The following is a 13,984-nucleotide window of genomic DNA, read 5'->3' on the forward strand; positions in this document are numbered from 1 at the left end:
AAGTAGCTGCTGCAGCAGGAGCTGAGAGAATCAGGGCAAAAAGCGAAGAAAGCGGGGGCGACCGTGAGGGGTTCCGAGAAGGTGCGGCATGCGAATCTTGGAGGAGATGAGGGCTTCGGGGGCTCTTAGGGAGGAAAGTAGTTTGGGGTCCGGGAGTGAAAGAGTAGATTTGGTGTATCTGGAGGTGGCACTCAGAAGAGCGGCCTTGCAGGCGCTGGAGGCTTGTGGACACATGGATTTGGGTGGAGGTATGAGGGGTGTCACGACCGGGAACCCGAGAACTGGTTGACCTTTGATCCCTGATCTTGCCTGCCTTCTTCCCTATCTCAATTGTAGCCGTCATGACTACCCTCCAAGCCATGAAGGACCCCCTCCAGGGAGTGTCTCCCACCCCTAGCAAGATTCCGGTACGCTCTCGGAGACGCCCGCCTTTCCCTACAGTCAAACCATGTGCCCTGGACCAGGAGAACCAAGATCCAAGGGTAAGAGGGGCCTGGTGGGTGAAGACAGTAGCTACAAGGAGACAGCATATACCAGCAATGCACCCCAATGATGAACTCCAACTTTTTGTCCTTTTTCTCTCCCCCAGAAATGGATGCAAAAGCCAGCTCTCAGTATTCAGCGCCCCCTCCTTGACTCAGCAGGCCCTAGGCCAAAAGCCACACACCAAACAGAGACATCACAAAGATTGCAGGGGATCACTCAGCTCCGGAACCCCCTGGAAGAGCTCAGGCCTAACCCTGGGGGTCAAAATGTGGGGCCTGGGCCCCCTCCTCAGACAGGTACCTGTTGGAGGCCTAGGAACACAGCCTCCATGGCTAAGTGAAGGACTGGGGAGGGCACAGTGGAGGGCACAGGGGGCTTTGCACTCCCCCTGATCTCCTGCTTACTGTAAGAGTTCTGGTCCCTGCTCCTGGAAAGCTCTTTGTTCTTAGGAGACTTTTGTTTCCTTCAACAAAATGTTTCAAGCCTTTACCAACACCCCCCCCCACCCCCAATCAATTACTCTGTGTCCTAATACTTTGCAGTACTTCTTTTATAACATGTCCATACTTTGGCTTGAGTCTTTCACTTCTCTATAGTTTAATGATAGCTTCTTGAGGATAGGAGATCTGTCTTATTCATCTTTGAGCCCTGGTGCTTAAAATTGTGTCTTATGTAAAGTTCTGTGAACATTTGGGGAGCTGAGTGCAATTCAATGAGTCTTTTTTGCTCATTCTTCCACCTCAAGGTGACAACACTAGGGTCTCTACTAGGGTCCCTAGCCCTCATCTTCCCCCTTCCTGTTCCTTCTTACCTTCCCTTTTTCTCTTTCCTTGTAGAGGCTCCAGGGACCATAGACTTTGTGGCTGACCCTGCAGCTCTGGCCACCATCCTGTCAGGTGAAGGGGTGAAGAGCTGTCAACTGGGATGCCGGCCCAGTCTGGCTCAGAGAGTACTGGTTCGAGGGAGTCAGGGAGGTGCCATCCGGAGAGGCCAGGTAACGAGACAGGATTTGCGGAGATTGGCTGGGGTAGACTGAGGAGGGAACCTTCAGCCTGTGCTGATAGCTTCTGTTGGGGTCCTAGGGTGCTCGGGCCTCTGCATATTTGGCCCCCAGAACTCCCACCCATCGACTGGACCCTGCCAGGGCTTCCTGCTTCTCAAGGCTGGAGGGACCAGGACCTCGAGGCCAGACTTTATGCCCCCAGAGGCTACAGGCTTTGGTGAGTGCCCTTGAGGGGCTGATTCTCGGTGCTTGTGGGAGCTCCTTCCAGGGACAAAGCTGGACCCTCGGAGAGAAGGTACCTCATAGTGAGCTAAGGGATTCTATGAGGGGAGATGGCATTGGTGGTGAGGCCTGAAGGCTTGGGGCTGATGTCTGAGTCTGCTTTTTTCTCTTGTTCCTATGGATCAGATTTCACCTTCAGGATCTTCCTTTCACTCCTCCACTCGCCCCAGTTTCCAAGAGTTAAGAAGAGAGACAGGTGGCAGCAGCCGGTGAGAAGGAGAGGGTATGGGAGAAGGTCATTTGGAAAAGAATGAACCAATGTCTGATACAGGGGTCCCCCAGATCCAGGGCCTTCCAGTAGCTTTAGGACTCCCTGCCAACCTGGGAGGGAAAAGGGGAAATCTGTGACTGCCCTGGGTGAGCCCTTGGAATAGGGTTCAGGCCTTCATAGCCAGGCCTTAGTATGACATCAGTTTCTTTAGGAAACTGGGGGGATGAAGAGGACAGAAATATGCTCTCTCTTTTGTTTAGTGTCTAGAGCATAGACTATGGCAATATGTGGGATTTGGTTTTAATTCCTAACTCTTATCACTTAGTAGTTGTGCAGACTTGCCTTAACCTCCCTAAGCTTTGGTTTCTTTATCTGTCAAGTGAGGATAATATTTGTACCATCATTAGAGGTTGCCATGAGAATGAAATGAGATGATGTTTGTAAAGCACTTAGCACATGCCCAGCTCATACTTGGTACTCAGTGACTGCTAGCTGCTGTCCTTATTATCATCAGGACTTCAGTGAGTGAAGCCTCAGGATTCCTCCTGAAGACCCCAGGCCAGCCTGGTGAGTATGTCCGGCTGTGGGGAGAGAACAGGAGCAGGCGGGCTGCCCACAGCAGGGGACAAGACAAGAGAAAGCTCAGCAGACTGCAGGGAATGTGGTGGGTGAGGAAGTGGGGAGGAGTAGAAAGGGGATGGTCCCTGTTTCTGCCCTCTCCCTACCACTTTCTGCAAGATTTACCTTCACTCACTGTTCTATCCGCAGCCCCTAAGGGCTGTCACCACAGCCCTAGCCCACTGAGGGTATTCAAATTAATAAGTGTTTACTGAGATAGTGTTGGGCTTTGAGGTGCTGCTGGATGGGTCTCTCCCCCTAATGGTGCAGTGAAGGCTGTTAAACTGGTATACCCTCTTCAGAGGTCACAAAACCCTGTACCAGACTTTGGTGGGTGTTCTAGACACTACAGCAAATTTCCTATTTCTTCCCAGCTTCTTCTCTCCCTAAAGGAGAACATGAAGTTGTCACTCACTCAGATGAAGGAAGAGTGGCCTCCCTTGGTCTGGCCCAGCGAGTACCATTAAGAGAAACCCGAAAGATAACACACACCAAGGTGAGCTGGACCCCTCCTGGGTTAGGAGGTGGTAGGCACAGGAAATGCCTGGGGGAATTCCACAGTAGCAGCCAATACTAAGGATAGTGGGTTGAACCAGGCAGTCCTGGGCCTTGGGATGCTATCAGGTCTGGGTTTGCCCCACATGGGCCCAAGCCTGCTCTAGTGTGGGACTCTCTTTACCAGGTGTCTGGGGCCTGGGGTGAGAGGCCACAGACTGATATGTATCAGATTAGTGCGGAGGGTGAGACAGATCTGGCACTTGTATGCCAAAAGCATTCATCCCTTCACTCCAGAAATATTTACTGAGTAGCACCAGCCACTAAGTGCCAGGCACTGTTCTAGGATCTGGACAGATATAGTAAGCAAGTTCATATTCTAGAAGGGAGAGACAAAAAATAAACACATGTGAAATATATAGCATGTCAAATGGTGATAAGTTCTTTGTTAAAAAAAGATGATAATGATAGTGCCAAGGCACTGACGGGGATTGGGAGTAGGGGAGCTGCTATTGCCCTTTACAATAGACTGGTCAGGAGATTCTTATTGAGAAGATGATGTTTAAGTGAAGAGCAGGAGTTGAAGGAGTGAGCCATGTAGATATCTGGGAGGAGAACATTCCAGGGCAGGAGAACTGGGGAGGCAAAGGCCCTGAGGAAGGAATGTGCCTAGTGTGTTTGAGGGTCAGCAAAAAGGAAAGGCGAGATTGGAGGACATTGGGAAATGAGGTTACAGTGATGACAGGATCAGACTGCATAAGGACTTGCACACCAGTGTAAGTCCTTAGTTATTTCTTAGAATGAGTGGAAATCCATGGGGACAGGGGATGAACAAGGGAGTGATGTGATTTGACTTGGGCCTTATAGAATCATGCTGGCTGTTGTAGTGAGAACAAGACATAGAGAGGCAAAGGGGGACGGGGTCACTCTTCCCACCTTTTTCCTCTCCACAGGACAGCTGTGACTCCCATCTGATGCCTTCTGTTTCCCCTGTGGCCCAGCCCATGCCTGGTCATGAAGTGCCACCTTCTGTTACCCGTCCGTCACCCTTTGGGCGGGCTCAGCGTGTAACCTCCCCTGGCTTCTCAGCTCTGGTTTGTATCAGCAACTCCTAGCAGCTGGGCAAGGCCAGAACATTCTGGCTGGAAATCTCTGCTAGGTCTAGGTTTTGTCCTTACTCAGCCACCCATATCTCTCCCCAGAACTCATATTCAGTGTTGCGTCGTCTTGCTGTTCGGCCCAAAACCCGGTTCACACCCATGCCATCAGCCCCCAGAGTTCAGCAGGTAAGAGAGGGCACGGTAGGTACTGGTATTGGCCAGGGCTGGAGGAGGGAAGGGATGGATGGGTACAGGGGGAGTTAAAACAGTCAAGGAGAGATTGGGTCCCATCTGTGGGTGCTAGGCCTTGCTGATATCTCACTTCTGTCCCAGGCCCGATGGTTGAGTGGCCTCTCCCCTCAGTCCTGCCCTGAAGAGCCTGCCCTGCCCTGGGTAAGTGGGAGAAGCCTTTCTGGGCTGAAATCCATCACTCTGTCCTCTTGGCCTAGAGGTCTAGCAGTTGAGGCAAATGTGCTCTCTGGAAAAGCTATCTACATCTCCAGCACTCTCGGCTTCTCTGCTGCCCTAATCAAAGTCTAGGGCCTCTCAGTCAGGGCTTTGATCCCTTCTTCATGAGGGTGGGACTCAAGCTAGCCTTTTTGCTGCCCCAGCCTGGCTTCCTCATATGCTTCCTCCTCTATGACAGGAACAGATTGCAGTGCGGTTGTTTGACCAGGAGAATTGTATAAAGTCGCTGGAGGGACCTGCAAAGCCACCTGTGGCCACCCCTTCTGGACCCCACCCCAGTAGAACCCCCCACCTCCAGGAGTTGAAGATGCAGGTGGATGTGTGTGCTCAGCAGCTTTGACATCTGATGGGCAGTATTCAGGGATGGGGAAGGGAGAAAGGAGAGGAGGTTGGGGTATGGGAAGAGGACAGTGGGAGTAAACTACTTAAACCTACATCTTAATGTCACACTGGGGTATTCTCTCCCACGACAGCGCATCGGTATCCTGCAGCAGCTGTTGAGACAAGAGGTGGAGGGGCTGGCAGGGGGCCAGTGTGCCCCCCTTAATGGAGATACCCCTCTGGATATGGTGGAACTTCAGTCCCTGCTGACGGAGATATCTAGAACTGTGAATGCCCCAGAGCATAATTCTGGGACGTCCCACCTTCCTGGACTGTTACAACACCCTGGGCAGGCAAAACCCTGCCCTCCAGAAGAGCGTGGGGGACCACAGCCCTGCTCTCCAGCACAGCCAGGGCCCACAGAGTCCTACTGTAGGACTGAGCCTGAGGTCCCAGAGCCCTCTGCCCGGGAACACCTTGAAACATCAGAGCCCTGTCCTCTAGCAGAGCCGGAACTACTCCAGCCCAGCCCCCAGGGGCAGGCTGGACCCTTAGAGCCCTGCCCTAGGATAGAGCCTGGGACATCAGAGGCCTGCTCCCTGGGTCCTAGATGTCCAGAATGCAGCCCACCATCCTGCTGCAGTCAGGGGGCTCCAGCGACCACCAGCCTGATCTTCTCTTCCCAACACCCACTTTGTGCCAGCCCCCCTATCCGCTCACTCCAGTCTCTGAGGCCCCCAGCAGGCCAGGCAGGTAAGGAGTTGGTTGGGAAGGGGTGTGAACAAAGGAAGTCCTCATCTCTCAGTGCAAGCTGGGCCCCTGCCCTGCACCAGGTAACCCCTGCTTCCTTTCTTCTGCCTGCTACCCTGCTTTCCTGCTCTCCTCAGGAAAGGGGAGGGCACTGCACCTCTAGCCCCATGCTCCTAATTGGCTGGACCCTGGGAGAGGGAGGGGAACGGTGGGGAGGGGGAGTAGTATAGGACTCTAGAGTCTCTACACTCTCCATGGCCCTCAGGCCCCGGCAGTCTGGCCCCTCGAACTCTGGCCCTGAGGCAGCGCCTCAAATCATGTCTAACCGCCATCCACCGCTTCCACGAGGCTCGTCTGGATGATGAGTGTGCCTTTTACACCAGCCGAGCCCCTCCCTCAGGCCCCACCCGGGTCTGCACCAACCCTGTGGCCACGTTACTTGAATGGCAGGATGCCCTGGTGAGACTCCAACCCAACCCACAGCCTGGCTGTGTCTGCACAGCCAGCTTTGTAGAGGGAGGGGGCAGGGGCCAAGCCGGCCTTCTTTATGGAAAGGTCAGTGGGAAGGGTTGGCTACAGTTCAAGAATGTCTGGGCTGTGACACGTTGTTTTCTCTCTCCAGTGTTTTGTTCCAGTTGGTTCTGCTGCCCCTCAGGGCTCTCCATCATGAGGCACCCACTTCCACCCACCCCTGCCCTGCATTGCTTTTTACTTTTAGCTCTTATTTATTGTTCGTCTGCTCCATGGTACTGGGAGATGACACCCTTTTGTTCTTTAATAAAGTTTCTAAACTGTCTAAATGTCCAGCTGATAAGTTTTAAGTGTCCAATAGGCCAGAGATCATTGTTGTTCTCCAATGGCCCACATGGTGTCAGTGTGGTCCAGCTTAGACCCAGCCCTGGGCTCTCAGGATCCCCCAGGCACCGTCATCTAGAAGCGGTCCTGAAGGGAGAAGTCATCCCACTTCTGCCCAGGCCACCCCCTCTGCAAGCTCTGAGGATGCTGGGTGGCAATCACAGGGCCTGCTCTCCTTGTTCCTTGACATCAGTCCCTCTTCCAGGAGCCATCAGCTACTCCCTCCTCACCTAGATCTCCTCTTCTAGAACCCTCTCCATGCATTAGGCAGAAGAACAGAAGCACCAGACCTAGACCTTTGGACTCCTCCCTTGCTATTAGCATTCTGGTTGGCATCTTCCTCCACCTACAGTGTGAGGCCTGAAGCTCATACCACCGCCCCTCTTTCCCGTATCAGGGTAGAAGCCCTGGGCTGCCCGCTCCTTTTCCCCTCAGAGTCAGGCCTTGCCAGGAATTGACTAAACCTTTGCTTTTAGGGGGTGTGAGGGAAAGGGTCAGCCACTTTGCTCCCACTCTGCACCAAGTTAAGCAGCCACACACAATCCCCCAACCTCACTTTATTGGAAGAGGCAACAGCAGCTGTAGCCCCCGAGCCTAGCCCGGATAGGGGTGGAATGGGGACTGTACAGAATGAGTTTTAAATGCCAGGAAAGAGTTCACTGGTTCTTCCAGTTCACAGAAAAGCTGCCAAGGCTGGAGCCTGGAGCCTGAAAGTGGAGATGAGGGGAGGAGGGCATGGCAAGAGAAAGCTGTCATGACAGAACCAGCCCTACCCTGCCTTAATGTCTCCTCTCGCCTAGGTGGGCTCCTTCTGTTTCTGTTCTTTCCCTCCCAAGCTGCCAGGGCTTCCCTTCAGCTTTCTGAGCCCTGGCTAGTGAAACAGCTGCCCATCTCTGGACAAAAGAGACAGCCACCACCTCCACCCCGCTCTGGACCCGACTTTCACAAGCGCACAGTGGATGCTGGCAGTCCCTTGGGATGCCCTTCTGCTCCTCCTCCAGCCCCGCCCTCTCCCCTCCCCAGCGACTTCTACCCTTAAGCACCAAGTCTGTCCATTTAGGCCACCTCTGGGAGCAAGAGGGTCCACCCCACTGCCAGGTTCTCAAAGGATGGGGTGGTGCCTTGGGTGGGGCCAGCTGGAGATGGGTAAGGAAGGGAATGAAAGGGGGAGCGGGGCCGGAGCGGGGCGGGGGTGGGCAGCTCAGTCTGGGTAGATGATGAAGCCGGAGAAGGTGCTGTACTTGTTGGTGTTGCCACCGTGCACCTTCCCGCCGTCCAGCTTGATGAAGACCTCGTCTCCCACATCCAGGTGTAGAATGACGCTGTTGCTGGCGTAGTCGTAGTTCTGGTCTGCGTCCTGGGCAATGGCGCTGGCCCGGACCTAGCGAGGGAAGAGAACAAGACGCCCTGCTCATGTCCTGTGCTGAGCACGGGTAAGGGTAAGAGGGGTCGGCCCCAGTGGCGGCTGGGCGTGTGGAGGTAGCAGGCAGCGCGAGGGCAGCTGGCTGCAGCGCTGGGGAGGACAGGGAGAGGGTAGGAGACGGCTGAGCTAATCAGGCTTTGTCATTCACTAGCTATATGACTTGGAGCAAATTTCACACCTTCTCTGGGCCTCAATTTGAGCTATAACGTGAGGGAAAATAATAGAGCCTACCTCATAACATTGTTAGGATTAAATGAGTTACTATATGTGAAGTGTGTTTAAAACAGCGGTTTGCCTGTAATCCTAGCACTCTGGGAGGCGGAGGCGGGCGGATCCCTCAAAGGTCAGGAGTTTGAAACCAGCCTGAGCAAGAGTGAGACCCCCCCGTCTCTACTAAAAATAGAAAAAAAAGAAATTAATTGGCCAACTAAAAATATATATATAGAAAAAGTTAGCCGGGCATGGTGGTGTGTGCCTGTAGTCCCAGCTACTCTGGATGCTGAGGCAGAAGGATCGCTTGAGCTCAGGAGTTTGAGGTTGCTGTGAGCTAGGCTGACGCCTAGCCTGGGCAACAGAGTGAGACTCTGTCTCAAAAAACAAACAAACAAACAAAAGACAGTGGTTTGCATTCTCAAATCATCATTTTCATTTTCAAAATAAAATTAGCCTGTAGGATGATTTCTAACATTCCATACCTCCTCAGGCTTCCTGTTAGTTCTAAATTTGGGTTCGATTCCCCAGGTGATGGGGCATAGGTGTGTCTGTGCTTGTGCTGCAGGGCGCTGGCCATGGGAAGGTGCACTTGCGCTCTCGTCTGTGGGGAGCGGATTTCCCGCTGCTGGTGCTTGGACCGGGGGTTGCCTTCCACTGAGCAGGGAGCCAGGTCCTCCCCTCTGACTCACAGCAGTCTCCTCGGCCACCTCGGGCCGCCAGCCCCACTCTTCCCGTTCCACAGGGGCTGGTTATTAACTCATTAATTATTCATCATTATTCTAATCACTATTTACCGTCCCCAGGGCCGCAGCGCCCGCACAGCAGAATACAGAGTGGGAGCCGCGGGGGCCCCCTCCCCCTTGGAAACCAAAACCGACACACACTAGTTACACACTCGCCCCCTCCGCTTCCTCCCGGATACCCTGCATAGAGCAAGCACACCTACTCGGTGCCACACGCAGATAGACACCTCTATTCTCACCTTCACACTCACACACTCACATTAAGCATACACACACGACTACCTCACCCCTATACACATGCACACACTCTCTCACTCCCTTTGTCCGGGTTCCTGGGGTGATCCTGCTGGAAGGAGACCCCAAGGCAGGTCAGGGGACAGGCAGGCTCTGCAGTGGTAGCAGGGCTCTAGGCTCTATCAGGGAGGAAGCAGGCCTGGTGCTCCTGGGTCCCCACCACCTCCATTGCAGGGGAAAGGGGGCTTTCAGAGCTCACTGCTCAGCCCCAACCTCACCTTGAGGCCTGTGGGGGGAACCCAAGCACCTTCTCCTACACTACCCTACCCCATACCTGGGGCCTCTGAGTCCTGCTATTCGTGGTTCTGGTCCTCAAGCTGAGTCCTTGGGGTTATTCCCCCAAATCAAGCAGTGACTCCCACTCTGCTCACAGGGACAGGGAGTGGTGTAACCTGGAGACTGAAAGGTCCCTGGGGAGGACGTGGGGCCTAGAGGACCAGGCTAGGTCCTGTTTCTACTTGTCCCTTTCCTCCTTCCTCCTCCAAATCTGTTCCTTCCAGCCACCTGGCTGGCCCCTGAGCTGCCAGACCACTTCCCTCCTCTGCCTTTGTATTCAGTATTAGCTGAGAGCAAGACCCATTCTAGCTTGGTTGAGTGTTTTCTTTTCTACCTTTTGCTCAAAAAAAAGGGAAAAAAAATCCAAGCCCAAGCTGCTGAATGTCCTCGGTATAGGAACGGCTGCCAACTGCCCACTGCCTGAGACATGGATTCTACTCTAATTGGAAGGAGCTGAGGCTCCAGGTAGTTTGCCCAGCCCAAGGCTGGGAAACCTTTGAGGCAGGGGGACTGCCTCAAAAGAGAAGGTATCGGAAGATAGGACAGAAAAGAGGCTAATTGGCAGGCCTAGACTCTAGACACCAATGACGTTTGGTGTGGTTGCCCACAGTTGGAGTGTGAGGTCACAGCTACAGAGACATTAAGCTTTGAGTCCTGAGTTCTAATTCTGACACCATTTCTAATATGAAATGAGACCCTGGATAGATGGTTTTCTTTCTTTGGTCTCCAATTCCTTTTTCAGTAATGAAGCGATTTATAAGTTTTTGGCACCCTCCAGTCCCTGGATTCAATGACTCCATCACGGGGAAGGAGTCCAGTTGTGGAATGAGTGCGGGGAAGTTTGGAAAGCTACCAGTCGGCTGTGGGCTGGGTGGGGGAGGGGCATCTCACCTGTCCGTTCTTCATCAGGTCTGCCCACATGCTGGTGCCATCGCCGCCGCGCATGAGCACGTGGTAAGCGAAGAAGTAGACACCCGGCATGGGGCAAGTGAACTTGCCGCTGGCTGCCTCATACGCGTTGCCCACGTTAGTCACCACGTCGTCGAAGCGCAGCACCTCGTAACCTTCATGAGGCCGCCGCAGGCCAGCGTAGAAGGCAATTCGAGGCACGTAGCCAGCAGCAGGAACCACGCCTCCTGGACCTGGGCCGGGAGGACCAGGGGGACCTGGCCTGCCTGGCTCTCCTGGGGGCCCTCTGGGGCCTGGCGGTCCCGGGGGCCCCCGCAGGCCTGCCTTCCCCCGCCGGCCCACCTCTCCCTTGGTGCCCGGCGGGAAGGGGGGCACGGAAGCTGGCGCGCTGTCGGGCCCCGGGCCTCGGGCCCCGTGCGGGTCGCACACCATACGGCAACGACCCAGCATCTCGTAGTGCGCGGGCCCGCGGGAGCTGTGCACCAGCAGCGGGATGGCCACTAGCAACAGTAGCACCATGGCCACCCCGACGGCCGCTCCTGCCACCCGCTTGCGGCGGCTCAGCCGGGACGCGGCCAGGGCCAGCAAATCTTCCTCGCTCTTGGGCGCAATGGCGGCGGAGGCCTGGGGCTTTCCGCGGGCCCAGGAGTCGGTAAACCGGCTTGAGCCTGGATGTGGATTTTCCCCGACGGCTGCACTCGGCCCCCCGCCCGTGCGTGCTCCCGCCGCAGCGGTGCTGTTCCCCAAACCGTCCGTCAAGGCGGACGGAGGTGCCCCGTGGGTTATACGTCAAGCACAGCTCCCGACGGTTCAGAGCCTGTGGTCCTATATTACCCTCCTGTTCAGTCCTAACGATCCTGGGCACCTGAGATCCGCGGCTTCTCGGACGGCTGGTTTCTTACAGATCTCGGATGACTGCTCTCCAGACAGCTTCTTTATCACGGATGGTGGTGCCTGGGTCCCAGGCTACCCAGACCGATCGCTCCCGGGCTGGCGCGAGGCTGGAGCGAGGATTACTCCCCGCGCTCCGGACGTCCCGGACTCTCAGCTGCGGGTGGCGCCCACCGGACGCGACCTGCTCTTAGGTTTGGCGCTCTGGCTCTTGGCGAGCACTGACTCACCTTCTTACCCCAGCCGCGGCCCCGGCCCTGGCCCCTGCTAGAGCCCTGGCCGGGTATCTCCAGCGAGCGCTCTCCCTCTCTGCGTCCCTAACCTTCCTCCCCTCCCTCCCCGGGCGGCAGTGCGGGTGATGTGAGTCGCCGCGCGGCGGGAGTCTCTATAAGCGGCTGGAGCCGGAGCGACCCCTGGCGCCTAGAGCGGGAAGCGCGGGGGCGGGGCAGGCAACGGCCCCCACCCACGTCCCCCGGCCTCTGGGTTCCTTCCCGGCTCTGAGCGGGTTCTGCAGGGTTTCGCAGCACCCCACCCTATGCTTACTTTCACCCTTTACACTGAGTTTGGCACTCACAGAACCCAGAGGAAACCAAAAACAGCGGCGGTATAAAGAGGGAGGGGTCGAGATACAAACAGAGAAAGAGGTAGCTTCCTGAGCTAAAATAAAGGGGCGGGGGACCTCACAAACAAACAAGAAACAAAACAAGAAGGGCGAGAAAAGATAGAAATTCGCCACCCCACGCCCCGCAATGCCCGTGACCGAATGACATGGTAAAGGGCTCAACGTATACTTGTTGGCCTGAACTGGAAAAGGCAAATCTCCAGCCATCCCCACCCCACCCCGTCAGTGTTGGGGGCGCCGAGCAGAGCCGTGTGTGTGTGTGTGTGTGTGTGTGTGTGTGTGTGTGTGTGTGTGTGTGTGTGTGTGTGTGTGTGTGTGTGTGTGTGGAGAGAGAGAGAGAGAGAGAGAGAGAGAGAGAGAGAGAGAGAGAGAGAAGAGGACAGACCTGGGGGAGCGAGCAGGAAACAGACAGGAAAGCACAGAAGGAGCGACAGAGAAATCAAAGAGACGGAAAGCCAGATAGAGATACAGAGACAGAGACAAAGCTTGGAAAAGAGACTAACTGACAGCCCCAGAGGGGAAGAGGGAGAGACAGAGACGGAGAGAGAGAGACGGGAGCTGAGACAGGTTGACAGATCGAGAGAGAAATGTAAATGGCGCGCTGCAGAGAGACACCCAGGTCCGTGTTTGGACTCCAATGTGACATATCAACTGTGGGAAGACGCGGGGGCAGGGCGGTCCTGCGAGCAGAGTGGTAGGCTCTGGGCCTGTGCATTGTGACAGTGTGCTGGAAAGTGTGAAGGTGGCCATGGGATCCTGGCCTTGTGTGTTCCTGGGTGAGTGGGGTTTCGGATTGTATGTTGTCTTTGTGTATGTATGTGTGAGGGCTGTTTCAAAGGGGACCTTTGTATTTGTCTTCCTCTTAGTCTCTAAATTTGGGGCCCCACAAATGCCATTTCTCCTACCTCAGGACTGAAGAGCAGGGAGTCTACTGGGGAGAAAAAAAGAGTCAGAAGACAGCTCTAGTCCTATTCGTCCAGTCCAGCCTACCCCCACCTCCACCCCACCCTAGTCCTAGACCTGTCCAGCCCCAGTGGTCTCTGCCCCTTCCTCAAGGATTTGTTGTTAGATGAAACCCAGAGAAGTTGGATCCCACATAATGAGTGTTTGGGGTGGGGATTGAAGTTGGTATGGAAATTACCATTAAAGTGCAGATTAGGGGCTAGGCACTCTCCTGTTAGAAATGACTGTGTCTATCTTTCAGAGTGACCAAGAGGGAATGCAGTCTTCAGGCTTTGATAGATCAGAGTCCAGAGAAAAAGCTATTGGCTGCATCTTTCCCTGCCTGGGCCCTCTGGGGAAATTTCTTGCTCATAGGGACCCCAGGGCCCAGGGCTAGGAGAAGAGGCTCTGGGACTGGTGAAAGTTGAGATGTTTGGAGACCCTGGAAGTACACAGCTGCAAGGGCCTCTTAGAGACCAGGATAAGCCAGGACTGTACTGTGTGGGAGAACATTGTGTGAAATGGAGGGCATGGGCACACCAGGGCATGATGATTGGGTGGAAGGTTATTTCCTCATCTCTCTTTTCCTGTACTCCTTCTCTGCACACACCCACACACACCCCTCCACCTCCTAATGATGCAGGAAGAGAGAGGTTGCTGAGGCTGGGCCTGTGTCAGGGCTGGGGGAGGCCCCTATATGCCTGAAAGGATTGGGAGAGAAAGGATTGGCAGTCAGTGGGGGAGGGGCATCCTCCTCCAACCATAAATACAAATTTTATTCAAGGTCTTTGTCGCCATTTGTCTTCCTCGGGGGGGGGGGCTGAGAGCCGTGTCAGCCCCGTGCATGTCTAATTCCAGATCTGCTCCCCCAGGCTGGATGATGGATGGGTCAGAGAGGAGAGAACAGGCCTGGGCTCACACCAGCCTCCTCTGCCCAATCCTCAGGCCCTGTTCACCCCAGGGCCTGCCACCCCTCTCCTTCCACCTCTCCTCCCTCCACTCACCAGAAGCCCTCTCTGCCTGGCCACTCCCCACCCTACTCGTTCTACTCACCGGGGACCCCTTTTTGAGTCCCTCACTTC

General features: G+C 55.0%; 2 protein-coding genes across 2 annotated transcripts; one reads left to right on the forward strand and one right to left on the reverse strand.

The window, feature by feature from the left end:
- TROAP (trophinin associated protein) lies at nt 1–6,524 on the forward strand. Its single transcript, XM_012761424.2, has 15 exons — nt 1–81; nt 337–482; nt 590–782; nt 1,323–1,480; nt 1,569–1,706; nt 1,898–1,980; nt 2,497–2,549; nt 2,975–3,096; nt 4,049–4,189; nt 4,298–4,381; nt 4,529–4,588; nt 4,842–4,976; nt 5,137–5,737; nt 6,000–6,193; nt 6,357–6,524. The coding sequence occupies exons 2-15, from the start codon at nt 342–344 to the stop codon at nt 6,402–6,404; spliced, it is 2,151 nt and encodes a 716-aa protein (XP_012616878.1). The 5' UTR covers nt 1–81; nt 337–341; the 3' UTR covers nt 6,405–6,524.
- A 607-nt stretch (nt 6,525–7,131) lies between these two features.
- On the reverse strand, nt 7,132–12,384 carry C1QL4 (complement C1q like 4). Its single transcript, XM_012761460.3, has 2 exons — nt 10,430–12,384; nt 7,132–7,970 (listed from the first exon to the last, which is right to left on the reverse strand). Exons 1-2 carry the CDS (start codon nt 10,964–10,966, stop codon nt 7,791–7,793), a joined length of 717 nt encoding a protein of 238 aa, XP_012616914.1. The 5' UTR covers nt 10,967–12,384; the 3' UTR covers nt 7,132–7,790.
- Between the last annotated feature and the right edge of the window lie 1,600 nt (nt 12,385–13,984).

This window comes from Microcebus murinus, chromosome 10 (assembly GCF_040939455.1).
Source record: "Microcebus murinus isolate Inina chromosome 10, M.murinus_Inina_mat1.0, whole genome shotgun sequence".
NCBI lineage: Eukaryota > Metazoa > Chordata > Mammalia > Primates > Cheirogaleidae > Microcebus > Microcebus murinus.

Bases quoted from the DNA above. Each gene is read 5' to 3' on its own strand.
- C1QL4 (XM_012761460.3), bottom strand. From the start codon at position 10,966: ATGGTGCTACTGTTGCTAGTGGCCATCCCGCTGCTGGTGCACAGCTCC. The intron at 7,971-10,429 runs GTGAGATGCCCC...TTCCCTCGCTAG, and splicing joins ACCTGATGAAGAACGGACAG to GTCCGGGCCAGCGCCATTGC.
- TROAP (XM_012761424.2), top strand. From the start codon at position 342: ATGACTACCCTCCAAGCCATGAAGGACCCCCTCCAGGGAGTGTCTCCC. The intron at 2,550-2,974 runs GTGAGTATGTCC...ATTTCTTCCCAG, and splicing joins GAAGACCCCAGGCCAGCCTG to CTTCTTCTCTCCCTAAAGGA. The intron at 5,738-5,999 runs GTAAGGAGTTGG...CATGGCCCTCAG, and splicing joins GCCCCCAGCAGGCCAGGCAG to GCCCCGGCAGTCTGGCCCCT.